General features: G+C 42.1%; 1 gene segment (V, D, J or C); it reads right to left on the bottom strand.

The window, feature by feature from the left end:
* Positions 1-1,295: 1,295 nt before the first annotated feature.
* LOC145363536 (Ig heavy chain C region-like) lies at positions 1,296-18,218 on the bottom strand. The segment is given in 7 exon segments: positions 1,296-1,703; positions 2,931-3,239; positions 4,149-4,454; positions 5,430-5,735; positions 16,427-16,480; positions 17,673-17,999; positions 18,121-18,218. Coding segments are annotated over 7 exon segments (1,740 nt in total).
* Positions 18,219-18,986: the final 768 nt, after the last annotated feature.

Below are 18,986 nucleotides of genomic sequence, written 5' to 3'. Positions count from 1 at the left end.
ACTATTGCTTCAAGTTTCACCGGCAATTGTTAACTGAACGTGATCCAAACAACCCGAACAATGGAACACATTTTCAGACTTTGCTGTTTAAATGCCTTTTATGTGAGTGGCATGGTGTTATCAGGAGAGCGAATGAAATAATTCATTGATGCATCTCAGAAACCCCAGTAACAGAACAGTGAAAACCAGTGAGGATTCTATTACTTGTTTAAATTTGTATTATGGAAAATCAATGTCAGCACATGATTAACAGGAACAAGAGTGCTGAAACATTTTTGAATTATGTTGCATAAATGTATATGCATATATTAGTTTATGTGTATTATGTACTTCAATGATACTTTGATAATAATACTTCAAAATCTGTAGCAAAAAAAAAATGCTAATTTGTACTGTTGAGAACTGACTCCTTATTATAGAGCCGTTCCCTTCCAAACACGCTACCTGGGGAGAGGGAGGAGAGTGAGCTCTCAGAGTTTACCTCTCTCTATGCTGTGATGCAATGTCCCTGAGGAGGTGGAGATGCAGTGGACTAAATAATGACATTCCTCCTCTTTTCATTGAGGAAGTTGTGGTACATGGGTTAGTTATTGCTCCTCCCCTCTCTTTGTTGGGTGAGTAGGAATCCAGGATGTTAACAATTTCACTCTCCCTCAATCTGATGGGGGATTTTTTTCTCCATGTTTATGTGTGACCCTTACTTCTGTTCAGTGGGTGTGATGCAGCAGCTGAAAGCTGACATCAAAGGGTAAAGGCATGGACAATGAGAGAAACAGGAACACCGAGATCTAAATATTGAGAATGTTTGCCGCGAATGTTGAAATTGTCGGATTTTTCCTCAGGGAGGAAAGTCGGTGAAGACGTTTTGGAGAACCCTGTAATAAATGTGCTCTACTCTGTCTCTAAGACAGGGTGGATCTGAGCTGGGCGTATTTGTTCAACAAGACTTCGATCTTGAATGAGAGATATGAGAGAATCAGGATCACCGAGATTTAAATATTGTGTTTCTTTGTCAGAAATGTTGAAATTGTCGGATTTTTCCTCAGCGGGAGGAAAGTCAGTGAAGATATTTTGCGGAAACCTATAATGAATGTGCTCTACTCTGTCTCTAACACAGGGTGTATCTGGTCAGGGTACACTGGTTCAACAAGAGTTGGGCCAGAAACCCGAAAATATCTGACTCAAGCCAATGATATGTAATGGAAGTAAAACTGAAAAAAGCAATCAATTAAATAATTGGGTAATTCATGTATCGTGAGAGGGAAACATTTTATTCTTTTTATTGTAGCTTTTAATGTAACCGAGTGATTCTCATTGACATGAATTAACAGTGTCCATCAGTGCAAGGGAAATGTTCACAAAACTGGGTTTACCGCTGGATTTGTCAACTGTTCTGTTGATGATCTTCAAGGGGATGGCTTCATGTCCCACCACACAGGAGTAAGAAGCGCCGCTGGACCATTCCTCTGCTGCAATGGATAACAGGCTGTACATGAAGAAGGAGCTATTGCCATTCCCCGCCACCACCTCGGTGTTCCTGTAGTTCCCGGGATTCACCGGCTTGTCGTTGACGGTCCACTTGACGAAGATCTCTCGGGGGGAGAAGCCTCTCACTAAGCAGCTGAGGGAGACGAATCTCTGAGCGGAGACTTCTTCTGCCGAGGGCAGGAGGACAGAGACGAACGGTTCCCGCGGATTTGGATCTGCAGAAAATGTACAATAAATGTCAATAAACTGGAGAATTCTGGAGACAATGAAACCACTGGTTAGATATCAGGAAAATGTGCTTCGATTTTGATTTTAAACGTTTCCGTTTTTGACTTCCAGCTTGGAGGGGAGGTGAACACAATTGTTTTCTCAAATAACTCAGGGGGTTGGACTGGAAAGTTTCAGAACATTTATAGCACAGAATCAGGCTATTCGGCTCAACTGATCTACTTTTCTTTTTGGTTTTCTGTTTTTTTTTGCTCCACATCAGGCTCCTCCCTTCTGTTTCGATCTAAACCCAATAACATCGCCTTCAGTTCACTTTTCGTTCATCAACACATCAAACATGCCCGTAAAAATATCAGTCGGCCCAGAGTCGTTTAGTTCAGGGGAGAACATTAATACGCTGCATATTAAATATTGACTTGTACACTTCCACTGGAGATAGACACAGTGATGCATTTACATAGAAACATAGAACAGTACAGCACAGTAGAGACCCTTCGGCCCGCAATCTTGTGCCGAGTTATGTCCAAAACCAAGATCAAGCTATCCCACTCCTTATCATTCTGGAGTGTTCCATGTGCCTATCCAATAACCTCTTGAAAGTTCCTAAAGTGTCCGACTCCACTATCACAGGTGGCAGTGTATTCCACACCCCAAACACTCTATGAATGAATAACCTACCTCAGACATCCCTCCTATATCTCCCACCATGAACCATAAATTTAAGCCCCCTAGTATCAGCTACATCCACCCGATGAAATAGTCCCTGCATGTCCAATCTATCTCTGCCCCTCATCATCTTATAAACCTCTATTAAGTCGCCTCTCATCCTCCTCCGCTCTAAAGAGAAAAGCCCCAGCTCCCTCAACCTTTCCTCATAAGACCGACCCTCCAAACCAGGCAGCACCCTGGTAAATCTCTTCTGCATTCTCTCCAATGCTTCCACATCCTTCGTATAGTGAGGTGACCAACACTGAACACGATATTCCAAATGTGATCTCACTGAGGTCCGATATAGTTGCAGATAACTACATAGCTTTTAAACTCAAACTCCCTGTCAATAAACGCTGACACACGATAAGCCTTCACTGTTCTATCCATTTGAGTGGCAACCTTCAGAGATCTGTGGATATGAACCTCAAGATCTCTCTGTTCTTCCACATTCCCCAGAACCCTGCCGTTGACCCTACATTTATTGCTTCAATCTCTCAGCTCACCTGTTTCCTTGTGGATAGATGTTCTTAAAGGAGTCGGCAGATCCTGATGGCTCACCACGCAGTCAAACACAGCCCCACTCAGCCAGGATTGTGTCGAGATGTTTAATTTGCTGATCACGCTGTCAGGATCCTCTCCAGGCTTTTCTGCAATCTCTGATTTCAGATAATTCCTGTCTCGGATCCAGGACACGTTGACTCCATAAGGAGCATTGGAAATGATGCAGGTTAAGGTCACGGTCGCCTCCAGTAAGACCTGTTCTATTGGTGGTGGTTGTATCTTCACTGTGGTATCAAGGCACTGGGAAGGATCTGTGAATGAGAAATGGAAATCAACCCTAGTTCCCCTTCAGAAGCAGGACAGCAGTCTTCAGCCTGAAGGAGGCGAAGCCGCCTTTAATATATCAATCTCTAACTATCGCCTTTCAACTTCAATGGAGGATGAAAAGACAGCTTGTTCTATGAACTTATTCCCTTTATTAAACATTGTAACAGCGGTACCATTTTCATGACTCAGCATTGCAGAATTCCCAAAGACACCATCCTGAACTCAGGAAATAAATAAAAAGTACTGGCTGTTAGTTTATAAATAGGATGGATGCTCTTCCCAAAATTTTACCCCTGTGCTGTGACCTGTGAAAGAGTCCGATCCCTACTGTCTCTCTAAATCTTACCAGCTGTCTCAGGAGACAAAAGCTGACATCAAGGCCATCTCTCTCACTATATTACTTCAAAACGGAAGGGGGCACTCTTTCAAGGGGAGGCAGTGGCATATGGTGTTGTCAATAGACTTGTAACCGAGTGTAAGATTCTGGGGACACAGATTCGAATTTCATCACCGCAAGTGTTAAATCTGAATTTTATAAAAATGTATAATTAAAAGTTGAAATGATTATCATGAAGCCATTGCTGTAAAACCCCTTCTAGTTCACAAATCCTCTTTAACAAATAAATCCGCTGTCTTTATCTGGCCTGGCATGCATGTGACTCACAGTGGGTAACACTTAAGTGCCCTCAGGTTTGGGAAATAAATGCACATCTCATGGAGGGATAACAAACAATTGCTTTTCTGATGAAATTCTGAACGAGGCCTTGTCCTAATGCAGCAAACTGCATGACCATAACTTAGAAGTTGTTTTATGGTTTGTACCAACTTTAATAGATCCATAATTCTGGTGAACATCGGAATGATATATTGTATCCTCTGTTTGAGCCCCTTACCCTGAGATGCGCTGATGTTCTGACTCTGAGTGAATCCTTGGTGAGTGACCTGGCAGGTATAGACCGCTTTGCTGAACCATTCCCCAGCGGAGACTGTCAGCCGACTGCTGGCCGAGAAATTCCTGTTCACTTGACAGGCGGGAGAGGTGACAATTCCTGAATCCATGGGTTCCCCATTCTTCAGCCACTTCACCGTCATTGACCCTGGCTGGAAATCGATGATTGAACAGACGATTGTTGCAAATTTCCTGTTTGTGATTTCTTCACTGGAACTCACGGTGAGGATAACAGTTGGGGGGATGTCACCTTCAACAAACACATGTTTAGACATTACTTGAAGATTCAATTGACAACGATTAAAATTAGTTCTTTTATTTTAGCGCCAGAGCTGCCGATTTGAGAATTGTGCCCATGGTTTTGTTGAATTGGCAGGGAAATGGCGAATGGAATTCAACCGTCAAAAGTGTCACACAATGCATTTGCGGAGGGCAAACAAAACAAGGAAATAGTCAATAAAACAGAAGGTTGAGACAGATTGAGAAAATACAAGACCTTGTAGTGCATGTCCACAGTTGTTTTTAGATGGTAGGGTAACTGGACAAGTTGATCAAGAAAGCATTTTGGATTAATTCCTCCAATGTGTGAGGTATTGAACACAAAATCAGTGATGCAATGATGGAGCTGTGTAACACACTAGTTAGGCCACGTTTGGGTTCGCTGCACAGTCCTGGCCACCACGTAGCAGGAATAATGTAATGACTCTGGAGAGAGATGAGGTTTTCAAAAATGTTGCCAGGGCCTGAACATTGCAGCCATGAGGTGAGATTGGATAGGCAGGAATTGTTCTCCTTAGAAAAAAAGCGGACGCTGAGGTGTGACGTAATTGTGGTTCACAAAATTATACGGGACGTAGGTAGAAATAATTCATTCCCGAAGTGCAGGGCTCAATTACCAGGGAGCATGGTCACTTAAAATATATCAGGATCTGCATCTCAAGTGCTTTAACCTACAAGGCTACGAAGCAAGGGCTAGAAAGTGGGCTTAAAATGAATGACTAGTTTCTTTGTTGTCACTTTTAGACAGCACAGGCATAATGGTCTAAATGGTCTCCTTCTGCACCGTAACATTTCGATGGTTCTCTCGTTCTGAGTAACTTATCAGTCAGTAGATACTTACCTGGATTTTGCACAATTTACATTTTTCAAATTGCTACAAATCAGTTATAACTAAGGCCTTATACAGTTCAATCACAGGGCCCCTCTCTTACCCAGGTTTCACAACACTTACACGGCATTTCAACGCTCTTGACTGAGTCACTATGTCGAACCTCACAGTCAATTTTGGGGCATTCTCCCGCTGAGTCGCTGATGGTTAACTGGCTGCTCAGGGTGTAGGTTCCCTTGGTGTTTCTCACTGACGGGTAAGTCTTAAACCCAGAGGAGATCTGCTGCCCATTTTTCTTCCAGGTCAGTTTGGAGACATCTGGAGAGTAATCCATCGCCAAACAGCCGTAGGTGATGGAGCCGTCTGAGTTCTGTTGCTGACAGGAGGAGACCAGGCCGTAGAGAGTGGGCGGAGACGGTGTTGCTGGGAAAGGATAGCCGATTGAACAAGTTATACTCTCATTTGCGTTTATTAAGTCATCAAACATGTTGTTACAAATATGTTTCTATATTAGATATAGCTCTTGGTGTTAAAGGGATATGGGTAGAGGTATGGATTCGGTATTGACGAGATCTGACCAAACTGAATGGTGCAGCAGGCTCAAAGGGCCGAATGGCCTACTCCAGCTGCTATTTTCTATGTTTCTATCTCGAACATTGATTAGAATTATGAACTTATCCTAATATTTCCTGATTAAAACCACGTCCACCTTTGAGATTATGTTACTTCTATACTTGGGAATCGCCATCTCTGTAGAAACTTATATCCCTGTTTCCAACTCTATCAGATTAGGGAGAAAAAAACATTCTGATATTCTCAAAATGACATATCATTCATTGGATGAACAGAGAAGAGCAACGATTTTCTCCATTATTGCCACAACTATTTATTTCTCAAACACCAGCACTTTGTCATGAAGAAGTTGTCTCTTCATTCATATCATCCACTCACCTGATGAGGGAGCTCCAAAAGCTCGCGATTCCAAATAAACCCATTGACTTTAACCTGGTGTTGTGAGAATCCTTACTGTGCCCACACCAACCTAACGCCGGCATCTCCACACTAGTTTTGGAAATTGCCTGTGTTCAAACTGATAGATGCCCCTTCCTCTCTCCAACTCACTGCCTCTCACTCCACAAAACGAAGATTCGTGACGTTGCGTCAAAAATACGACAGAAAGAATTCTTAGTGAATGTTCAGGAATCTCTAAATGTGATTATAATTTCAAATAAATGCAACATTGACTAATTGAAGGATCATACATTAATAGCAAGAGTTGGCCATTCGGGCCCTGAAGTCTCCTCCATCAGTCACTGAGATTACACATGAGCTGATTGTGGTGCTAGCTCTATTTTGAACCTCCTTTCTCCGCCAGTCGTCACCCGCTCTCTTCCCATTTTCCCCAGCTCTTTGCCCCTTTCCCATGGCTCTCTGCCTTTCACGTTGGTTTTTTTCCCCTTTCAGGTAGCTCTCTGTATTTCCACTTGGCTCTCTACACTTCCCTCCAGCTCTATGCCCTTTCCTCCGGCTCAGCACCCTATGCTTTCCCCCAGCCCTCTGCCCTCTGTCCCTGCTCCCTACCCTCTTCCTCCTTTCCCCCAGCTCTCTGACGTTTCCCTCTGACTCTCCTGCCCTTCCCTTGCGCTCTCTGCCCTTTCCCACAGCTCTCCTGCCCTTTCCCCCTGACTCTCCTGCCCTTTCCCACGGCTCTGCTGTCCTTTCCCCCGACTCTCCTGCCCTTTCCCACGGCTCTCCTGTCCTTTCCCCCGGCTCTCTGCCCTTTCTCGTCCCTCCCTGTCCTTTCTCCTGGCTCTTTCTCCTTTCCCTGGTCTCTCTACCTTTCTCCCCATCTCTGTCCTTTCTCTCGGCTCTCTTCCCTTTCACTGGTCTCTCTGCCCTTTCCCCTTGCTCCCTGCCCTTTCTCCTCTCTGCCCTTTTCCCCGGGTTTTCGCCTTGGTCTCCAGCTGTGTGCCCTTTCCCTCGCCTCTTCGCCTTTCCCCTGGCTCTCTGCTGTTTCCCCTGGCTCTCTCCCTGCCCCACCCCGGCTCTCTGCCCTTTCCCACGCCTCCTGTTCTCCCCTGACGCTTTGCCATTGTCCTTGGCCCCGAGCCCCCTGTGATTCCCTCCAGCTCTCTGCACTCCCAGAACATCCAACTGCCACTTGAGATCTTTCTTCTCTCTGGTTGCAAACCTCCCCACACAGATTCAGTGAGTGTGAGTGAGAGAATGTGAGTGCGTGAGGGTGAGTGATTGAATGAGTGAGAGTGGATGAGTGATGTTGTGTGAGTGACAGAAGGTGGGTAAGTGAGAGTGAGTGAGTGAAGTTCTTTGAGTGAGGATGTGTGATTGAGGGTTAGTAAGTGTGGGTGAGGGTGAGAGAGCGTGAGTAAATGAGGGTGTGTGAGAGAGGGTGGGTGAGTGAAGGTGGCTGGATGTGAGTGAAGGTGGCTGGATGAGTGTAGGTAAGCAAGAATGAAAGAATGAGGGAGAGTGAGTGAGGATGCGTGAAGGTTAGTGGAGGTGGGTGTTTGAGACTGAGTGAGAATGAGTGAATGAGGGTGAGGAAGTGAACGTGACTGAGTAAGTGAGGAGTGAGAGAGACTAAGTCAGGGTCTGTTATTGAGGGTGGTGTGTGAGTGTGTGAGGGAAAATGAATGTGGATGGGTGGGAGAATGAGGGTGAGTGAGTGAAGGTGTTTGAGGGAGGATGAGTGCTTGAGGATCTGTGAGTTAGCATGCGTGAAGTTGAGTAATGGTGAGTATGTGAGGGTGTGTGAGTGAATGTAGGTGCGTGCGTCGGAGTGAGTTTGAATGGGTGAGGTGGCGTAAGTGTGTGAGAGAGAGGGTCATTGAGCTTGAGTCTGTGGGGGTGAGTATGGGTGAGTGAGGGTGGGTAGGTGAGTGAGTGTGAGTGAGAGTGAGTAAGACTGGATGAGTGAGAGTGGATAAGTGGGGTGATTGAGTGAGACTGGACGAGTGAGGGTGGGTGAATGGGTTGAGTGAGTGAGCGTGAGTGAATGTGGTGAGTGAGTGAGGGTGAGTGAGAGTCGGTGAGTGAGACTGGTGGGATAAGTGAATGAAGGTGAGTATGAATGTTAGCGTCTGACTTAGGCTGTAAGTCAGTGAGTGAGGTTTAGTGAGTGAGGTTGAGTGAGTGATGGTGTATGAGTGTGGGTGGCTGAGTGACAGTGAGCGAATGAGGGTGTGTAAGTGAGGGTGTGTAAGGGTGAGTGCGTATGTGTGAGTGAATGTGGGTGCGTGAGTGAGGGTGTGGGAGTGAGTGAATGGAGGTGAGTGAGCGAATATGTGTGAGTACGTGAGGGTGTGAGGATGAGTGAATCAGGGTGTATGATTGAGGTTGAACGAGTAAAGTAGAATGAGGGTTTGTGAGTGAGTGTGGGTGAGTGAGTGAGGATGGATGTTTTTGAGTGAGCAAATATGAGTGAGAAATTGTGAATGAGTGTGTGAGTGTGTGAGGGTGAATGACTCAGGGTGAATGAGGATCAGTGAATTTCTGAGGGTGAGTGCATGAGGTTGAGAGTGTGAGGTTGAGTGCGTGAGGGTGAGTGCGTGAGGGTGAGTGCATGAGGGTGAGTGCATGACGGTGAGTGCGTGAGGGTGGATGAGTGAGCAAAGGTGAGTGAGTGAGGGTGAATGAGTAAGCGTGAGTGAGGATGAGTGACTGAGAGTGAGTCAGTGAGAGTGAATAAGGGGATGAGTGAAGTTGAGTGATTGGGGATGAGTGAGTGAGGGTGAATGAATGAGGGTGAGTGAGTGAGAGTGTGTCAGCAAGGGAAGGTGGTTAAGTGAGGGTGAGTGAGGGAAGATATTTGAGTGAGGATGAGAGATTGAGGATGAGTAAGTATGGGTGAGGGTGAGAGAGTCAGTGAGCCACCTCCTCCTCTCCCTCTCCATCGATCTTTTCCCGATTCTCTCCATTGATCAGCTTTCAGTAACAGGGCTGTGTAAAGTCAGGAATCAGTGTAGATCACCGGGCAGCTGCTTTAATGTCGGGGCCTTTCTTTCAGAAACACGGATCAGTGAACAAATAGACAGACTGAGGGAGCTGGAAGGGAAGCTTACAGCAAAACTAGGGTCACACAGGAATCAAACACCAAGTTTATACCAGTACTGGGGAGCCTGGCAGTCTTAGTCTCAGGCAAGATTCTTTCTTTTATTGTGCCTTTGTGTCCGGTGTAACTCATGGAAATCCCTACTTCTGACCTCATGTTGGATGGAATGTGTCATTGATGAAGCAATAGAAGATTGTTGGTCCCAGAACAGCCCCCTGCCGAACTCCTGAGATGATATTGTGAGTTCCAACAACAAATACCATCTCCAAACAGAGAAGAATTTCCCACCGAAACTTATTCACTTGAGTTTTACTCGGGCTCCTCAATCCCACCCACATTCAAATGTTATTGGTGGTGCGGGGAGAGGGGTGGTGGTGGTGGTATGGGCGCAGTGACACGGTGACACAGTGATTAGTGCTGCTTCCTCACAGTTCAATTTCTGATATGGATCATTGTGTGTGGAGTTAGCAAGTTCACCCCGTGTCCGCTTTGGTGGCCTTCGGGTGCTCCTGTTTCCTCCCACAGTCCAAAGATGTTTGGGTTCGGTGGATTGGCCATGCTAAATTGCCCCATGGTGTCAGGGAGACTAGTTCAGGTAAATACATGTAGTTATGGGGATAGGGCTTTGTTGGGATTGCTGTTGATGCAGACTCGATGGGCTGAATGGCCTCCTGATTCTATTCAATAATGTCAAGGACAGTCACTCTGACGTATGTGAGATGGAAAGTGTGTGAGAGGGTGTGTGTGTGTGTGTGTGTGAGAGAGAGAGAGAGAGAGTGGGCTGCGTTTGCAAGAGGGGACAGTGTGTCAGTTGGAAAGCAAAATAATATATTAATGAGTGTGTGAAAGTGTGCATGCGATTGCGTGTGAGTGAGAAAGATGTGTGCAATGTGTGTGGGTTGTAGAAGCAATGTGCTTGAGTGTGTGTGTGTGTATGTGTGTGTGTGCGTGTCAGAGAGAGAGTTTTCGTGTGTAAGAGAGAGACGTTGTGTGTGAGAGGGTGTCAGACACATGAATACTTTTGCACGTGTGTGAGACAGTGATCTGTGTGTGCAAGAAGAGTGTGTGTGAGAGAAAGGATATGTGAGATAGAGAATGTGTGTGTGTGTGAGAGAGAGTGTGTTTGAAGAGTTATTCTTTATGTGTGTGAGAGTGTGTCTCTGTTCTTCAAAGTGTGTGTGTGTGTGTCTGTGTGTCTGTGTTTGTGTTTGTGTGTGTGTCTGTGTGTGTGCAGAGGCGGGGAGAGTGTGTGTGAGTGAGAAAAAGTGTGAAAATTAGACAGAGTGGATGCGTGTGTGTGTGTGAGTGAAATAATTGTTGAGCGAATATGTGTCTGTGATAGTTGGAGTGTTTAAGAAAGATACATTGCGTAAACATGTGTGTTCATATGTAAGAGAAGGAGAGACTGTGTGCGTGTGATAGAATGATGTTTGTGAGAGAAAGTGTTTGAGAGCAAGATTGTGCATGTGTGAGACAATGCGTCAGGGAGTGAGCGTGTGAAAGAGAAATATGTGCCTGTGTGAGTGAATGCGTCTGCAAGTGTTCGTATGAGAGAGAGAGCATGTGAATGAGTGTGAGACGAAGTGAGAGTACTGAAGACAGAACGTGAGAGGGATAGTGCGTGTGTGTGTATGTGTGTATGTGTGTGTGTGTGCGAGACTGTGCTTTTGTGAGAGATTGTGTCTGCGTGCAAGTGTGTGTGTCGGAGTGTGTGCGTTTGTGAGAGAACTAGTGTGTGAGAACAAGAATGTTCAGGTGAGAAATAGTGTGTGCAAGACAGACAGAAATGTGTGTGTGAGAGAGAGAGAGAGAGCGAGAGAGAGAGAGATGCGTAAGCAAGAAAAATTGAGAGAGTGTGCGTGAATAAATGTGAGACAACAGCGTGTGTGGGAGAGAGAGTCTGTGCGAGACCGTGAGACTGTGCTTCTGTGAGTGTGTGTGTCTGCGTGTAAGAGAGAATGTGTATGGGGTTGTCTGTGTGAGTGCTTTTGAGTAGGAGGGTATGAGAGACTGATTGAGAGAGCGAGAGCATGTCCGTATTTGTATTTGAGAGAGAATATTTGGACCGTGAGAGAAAGAAAATGTATGTGAGAGATACCGTATTGAACGTATCTTTGTGTGCATGTGTGAGAGAATATGAACGTGTGTATGTGTGTATATATGTGTGTGAGAGTGTGTGATGTGTTTAAGTCTCTATCTGGCTGATTCAGTCTGGAAAAGCACACTCACTCCACACGTACTCACCCACGCACACAGTAAGTGGGAATGACAAGTGAGCACAATAGGGGCTGCGGGGCAAAGGTTTGGAAAAACATTTAAATCTTTCACAAGTCTGTCACAATTGAATAATTTCCTCTTTCCTCAAGGGGCGAAACTTGTAAAATCTCACCAAATTTGATACAATCCAGGGCAAAGCCACCCACAAGATTACCCGACCCCTCATTCACCCTATTCGCTCACTCCATCACTAACAAGCAGTGTCAGCAGTGTGTGTTATACACAAAATGCACCGCAACAATTCACCAAGGCTCCATAGAATACACTGTCCAATCCCGCTGCCTTTACATCCTAACAGGACAAGGGTAGCAGTCACATAGGAACGCTATTAGCTGCAAGCTCCCCTCCACAACATACACCATCCTGACTTGAAACAATATCTCATTTCATTCATAGTCGTTGGGTCAAAATCCTGGAACTTTCTGCCTTACAGCATGCGGTTGCCTGCAGCATATGGACTGCAGTCATTCAAGGATGCTTCGTATCAAGGAACAATGAGGGAAGATTAAAAATTCTGGCCGAGCAAATGGCTCTAAAACGCCTTTCGAAGATTTAAAATAAGATACAAATGAATTTGACCCTTCAACTGTTATACTAAACAGGCCAGGGACTGCTGGAGTATGGAGCACAATATAGTAAATCTCACTTTGTATCTGTTCATCGAATATTCCCAAGGCCGGTACATCATTGCTTAAAAATTATCCAATTCTCCCTCTACAGTCTGAAGTTTCTGCTCTCTCTGATGGTCACAATATGCTTTAGGGATCTCATTTCTGAGACACCGAGTCAAATATCAAGTCAAACTGTCACATTTCTCACAGATACAAGTGTATTGAAGAAATAAATCAAATTACACTCCCCGAAATACAGCAGAAGGAACCAGAAGATTTACAAACAGTCAGAGAGATTCCAGGTCCCAACACAGAGATCACGCGTACAAAAACAGAACAAACACAAACGGTGCAACAGTCGAGTTCCCAGCAGGTTAATCTGTTCAATCTGTAAATTTCATTCAAACTGTTGGATTCTCATTGATCAATGGTCAACTTACAACAACAGATAATCAATAACTCATTTTAAATTAAATTGATATTCATTTGAAAACTCCCTTCAACTTTTCTCTCAGAAACAATGCAAAACGTAATTTCGCTGAAAATGAGCAATCAACAACAACAGATTCAGAATAGTTCAATGTCCCTCGCAGAGATGCAGTGACACAGTAACAGTTCAATTTCCCTTACAGAGACGCAGTGACACAGTAACAGTTCAATGTCCCTACAGAGATGCAGTGACACAGTAAGAATTAAAGTAACCAAGAAACATTTACATCGAAAAACATTACCTGATTCGATCTAATTTCTTAATTAAATGCAATCAACAAAATAATTAAGGCAAAATACTTTATCGAGCTGAGCATAACTGAGTAAAGAAATGTTTTGTTTCTGAATTCATTTTCGATACAATTAAATATTCTCTAAAATGGATGATATTTTATACGTCAGTGCACTATTCAAGGCCTTTTGTTTTGAATTAATTAGCACCAATATTATATTTTGTTATTGTCAATTGGCAGTTAGTTTTCCTGTTACTGGTTTGTACTTCAATCATTCAAAACTTGCCTTTGCCTGGAACATTGTGAAGTAATTAGGGTCCAACTAAATCTTAAACAATAAACTTCAAATTACTGAGTAGAAATATTCAGACATCTGTAATTTATTTGCTTAATTCGAATCACATTATAATGTTTTTCATTTCCACTTTTACTCCAGATGTCTTATAACCTACAAACGTGTTAAAAATGCATGCTTCTGAATTTGTATTTACTGTAACGGCCTGGTAATTTGAGATGAAACTGCTTCTTAGATTTAATAATTTAGACAATTCATATAATTTAGTTACTGAACATATCGTTTAGTTTAAGAAAATCTGAATTAAACAGTGAAAAATTCAATGAGATCAATTGATTCAAATCCTGTCCAACACTGAAACATGCACAACATAAGTTGAGACCTTTTCTTCAGTATAACATTTAATAAGAATTAAACATAATGCTCAAATAGAGTCAATTCCTCTATCCTGTCATTTATTCATCCAGTAACTCTATTCTGTGTTGAGCAGTAATGGAGACAGGATGTTATTATTAGTTTTATAATATTATCATAATATTTTCATATAAATTAATCTTTTTGAATTTCAGGTATTAACTTGTCAATCTCTAGCTTGTTTCTATGGACACCTTATGACAATTCAAGCACCATTATAAAAACAATTGCTTAGTGTTAGCGAATTCCACCTGTCAGAAAACTGTGTTCACTCTCTCAAATTCATTCAAACGGAGGGATTCTAATTGATCAATTGTCATATTACGACAACAAAAAACAATAACTTATTTTAAATTAAACTGATATTCATTTCAAAAATTCCCTTCGAATTTTATCTACCTCTCCCTGTCTGTCGCAAATCTCGAAAACTGGACAAAAAATATTTTTTTCTGAAAATGAGCGCCTCAAATGTAACAGATTTTGGGTCGTGTAATGTCCCTAACAGAGCTATAGTGACACAGTAAGAATTATAATTCATGATTTATTTTAAGCTGAACGCATCAGTTAACATGAATAAAATACTTTAACATAAATTTATTTTATTTTTTTTCCCAATACCCGTTTGTTTTATCCTGACAAGGATTTTTAAACGTATTTTGTCTCTTTGTTTTCATTTAGCTGGAAAAAGTGTAACCGCTCAGGATCACTGAGCTTAAAAACACAGGAGCAATTGAGAACCACCAACCCATTTCACAAATTTTGAGATGAGATTAGTGATTAATTATCTCGACATCCAACTACAAATTACTTGGAAGGAACGTTGAGCCTGCACAGAAAGAATGTAATAATCGGAGACAAAAATTGCCAAATAGCAACGTCTTATTCTCCAAAACTCATATTTAAGTGAATGCGAACTTCATCGGGATATAACAATTAATGCAAAGTATCTCGTTGAACTGAGCGCCGCTGTGGAAACAGCTTGTTACCATTGAAATAGTTTTTGGAATTATCACAAAATATTTCCAGCCTCGAAACGTTTCTGGTCATGTTCGTTACAGAACTATTAAGAGGGATTAATGAATAATGATATGAATATAAAATAATCTTTATTGAATATGGAGATATATTAGCGATTTACAAATATTTGCTTTATATTCATTTTACAATTCAACTTGTTATGAGAAGTTTTTAGTTGTAGCAACGACTTAATGTCCGAGTAAACATTGTTTGTCATGATTTATTTTAATTTGTGAACGTTAGTTAAAATTTATAAAAATGCTGTGATATCTTTATTTTTTTCCAAAACCTGTCTGTATTCTCCCTACAAGGATTTCAAACTCATAGATTGCTTGCACTCAACCAGAAAACATGTAACCTCTCAGTATCACCGAGTTTAAAAAATGCAGAAACAATGCTGAAACACCAAACCATTTCACACACTATAAACATTCACAGTGACAGAACCACTGAACCTCCTCAACAGAAACACACCAAAACACATCAATGAGGGAAAGAATCCGATTCACGGAGGCTCAACTCAATTATCCATCCAACAAAATCAAAAATATAATTGCAAGAAAATCTCAATATCCAATCCAGCAAACCAGCCCGTCACCAAATATATGAATCGCTAAACTAAACAGAAGTCTGGAATAAGAGCAATAGCATTGCGAGGAGGTGGAATATATCTAACAAATTAACATTGAAACTTTATCACATTTTATTGGGCCATATTTCAAACAGGTTTCAAACATACTTAAACATTTGGATAGTAAAAACTGCAGCCATCTGGTGCCACCGAGGTAAAACGTTGCATGTACCCCAACTTGTGAATGCAGTGGCAAACTATTTTTTGGACGAGTGGCATAAACCGTGATTTGGTTTGACAGCAATTATCAGTTACAATTTTAAAAAATACAAATACAATAAAGCCTGATTTCTGTGCGCAGGCATACGTCAAATAGTTTAAAACCCGCAGACTTTGTATTCAATCATAAACCGTATAAAAACTCAGTGTCACGGACTGTGAACAATGCAGAATCTCCAAAACATTTCACAAATTTTACTTGTTCAATGTCACCCAGACAGACAATCTCCTCACCAGAAAAATGCATCACTGAGGGACTGAAACCCGGTTCATGCAGAAGCAGTTCAATTCTATAAACAGTTTCAACAGAATCAAATTTCACATTGGCAGAAAATCTCAATTTAAAATCCAGCCAATCCTCCCATCACCAAAGTAACTAATAATCACAATGAGCACAACAAGAACATAACAAAACCAACATTGTGAATAAGCGGAACATGTTCATGACATTAATGTAGAAACTTTAACACATTTTGTTAAGATTAGGTTAGATTTCAAACACTTGTGGAGTAGATGTGCAACTCGCAGCCACTAGATGTCACCGAGACTAAACATTGCAGAAACACCGAACTGTTTAACAAAAGGAAAGCATTTAAAGTAACCCAGCCACACACTGTCCTCAGCAGATAAACACCAAATCACAACAAGAGACTGAATCACTCAGTATTAACTTTTGTCAAGTAACAGTAGAATTCTATAACCCCATTTTAAGCAGGATCACATGAAACATTGTGAAGATTTTCAGCACAGAATCCACCAAACCACATTTCAGTGAACAAGTGAATTAATAAAATCGAGAAAAATATAAAACAAAAAGTCAAATCAAACACTGACTAAATAAATGGATGGTTCTTACCTGCAGTCACCGTCACCATGGTCCCTTGCCCCCAATAGTCCATGCCGACACAGTGTCACATTCTCTAGGCTGGGTTATACAATGATCATTCCTGCACAAAATAGACAGAAATCCTTCAGTATTTTAAAAAATTCACAAGCCAGAGGGAAAGTAAATCACTGCATTTTCATGGAATTATTATTGTACTGGTGGTACCGTTCGCTCCACATAAATAACCCTAATGTTTTATATTTCAGAGGATCACATGATCAAGTTATTGAAACCACTAACAGATAATCAAATAGTTACCGTAAAGTTTCCATATTAATTCTCGTTATTTGTGTAGTGCTGGGACATAAATAGTACAGCACTGTAAATAATGCTGGATTGTAAAACAGAGCAGTGCCCCGGCCTCGGTCAATTAGCGCTGAGGGGTTTTTGTATTGACAGTAACTGCTGTGCCACCCATGTATCACAGTGAGACACAGCATGTCAAATACTGTGCCCGCCTGCTAACTGTAAAATACAGAGATTTAATTCCACTGTTCTCTCAAAAATCTGATTCCGCCTCATCCACGAGCGAATGAATGAGATATTTCAGCCTGACCTGGTCATTATATTTATAAAGGATATCGGATTGCTTTTAAACTCTTTGTGTAGATTTAGCACATTGGTCAATATAGATTTTACGGGAAGAGTTTTATACCTTTTCATAAACTAATATTACTTCCACACATTATTTCATCGAAGCCTCGTTTATTTTTAAAATTCTGCCGTGGTACTGATTACCAATTTGAACAATCTCTTTCCCTGAGGCTTTTGTATGAGGATGTCGCTATGCTCAGCACTGTGACCTCCCATCTATCACAGTGACACACACCCGCACAAAAACTGCACTCACTCTCTGTTCAGTACTGCCGCTCAATATTTACTTCAAATAGAACATTATTTCGATCTAATTTACAATTTATGCAGCAGCTTACAAAACACAATCTAGAAACACCTCCTCTCGGTAACAGAAATAGTAAAACGAGCATTATATCCAGGTGTGTAATTGCTGAAACTGTTAACAGTAAATACAAACAGAGTGAAAATTTCAGCCCATTATGCCTGTTTTCTTGGTTTAATTTTCACTAAGTTGGGTTTGTCAGAATTGGTTTGTGTTTTGGTTCTGATCACTGTCATTATTATATTTAAAACAGATACTGACCTTCAGGTTACGATGGAAATTGCTGAATTCCCTTTCGAGCTGTTCTTGTCCGGGTGGAGCCCTGGTTCCTCTCCCTGTGGTCTTTTGCACAGTAATAGATGGCGGTGTCTTCAGTCTTCAGCCTCGTCATCTCCAAGGAGAAGATGTTGTTTGAAGTGTCTTTGGACGCAGTAAATCGATTCTTAATCGCTCGGGCGTAGCTGTTGTCAGATGAACTATCGTAGCCAACCAGCCACTCCAGCCCCTGTCCAGGAACCTGTCGGACCCAGTGCATGCCGGAGCTGCCAAAATTGAAGCCGCTGGTTTTACAGGTCAGTGTCAGGGAGCCTCCGGGACGCCCGGTCTCTGCCTCTGGCTGGGTCAACACAACCTCCGACTGGACACCTGTAAAAATAGATCAAAAAACGCCGCGAATTAATCCCGGTGAAATGATTGCTGACTTTGCAACAAAGATTGAGACAGTAACAGTGAGAGACTTGGACAATTACAAAAAAAAACTACTCACCGGATAAGAAAGTCAGCAACAAACTGAGAGAAATCGCTGACCTCATCTTTCTGGTTATTTGAGGGAAATGGTTATGTCAGGAAGTCAGTGAACAAACCAGCTCCCTGACTGTTGGATTCCGGTCCCAGTGAGCCGTATTTAAATACCCGGCAGAAGGGGGCGGCTTTCCAGGCGCCGCCTGTTGATTCCCTGCTGGAGGCGGCGACTGGATCCACGTCCCACCTTCCACACCCCCAACAGAATGGACTCCCAGATTTACAATAATTAATATTAAAATGAGCATTTTATCTGAATCGGGATATTTGTTTGAATCTGTTTATTGTATTGTCCCCATTATTTCTGACGATGACATTGCAATTCATCATTTATTTATTTAAATAACTAATTCCATTGTAAAAATTGTGATTTTATTACCACACCCCCAACAAGAAAAGAAATCTAAAAATGATGAAATAACATTTTGGAACATTAGACAATTTTGCAACAATTCTGTGCCTCTGCCACATTATAATAATAAATCACAATTTATCAGAAGAACTACCATCGATTTCTGTAACTAAATGTGTAGAATATACAAAGTGATTCTATTTTCAGTGTAGATGGCTATCGCTGTACAATTTGGGTTTGAAGATGAGAAGAAACTCTCACACAATACAATGTTTCTCCTTATATTTTCAAACTGCCCCATTCTCGAAGACAGACCTTTGAAAATAATAAGAATCCCAACCGCCTGATAATTAAATAGTGAGTTGACAGAGAAACATAAAATTAAATTGATTTTTGACACAGAAGTTAATGAATCGGAACGGACATGGAGATCATTAAAGTTCTCCTTCAGTATCCAGTTCATTGAAGCTCATTCTAAT

The sequence above is a fragment of the Carcharhinus amblyrhynchos genome, unplaced genomic scaffold, assembly GCF_965287045.1.
Source record: "Carcharhinus amblyrhynchos unplaced genomic scaffold, sCarAmb.v2.hapA scaffold_39, whole genome shotgun sequence".
Taxonomy (NCBI): domain Eukaryota; kingdom Metazoa; phylum Chordata; class Chondrichthyes; order Carcharhiniformes; family Carcharhinidae; genus Carcharhinus; species Carcharhinus amblyrhynchos.
Note: the sequence above shows the minus strand (reverse complement) of the source record. Positions and strands in the feature narration are given on the sequence as shown.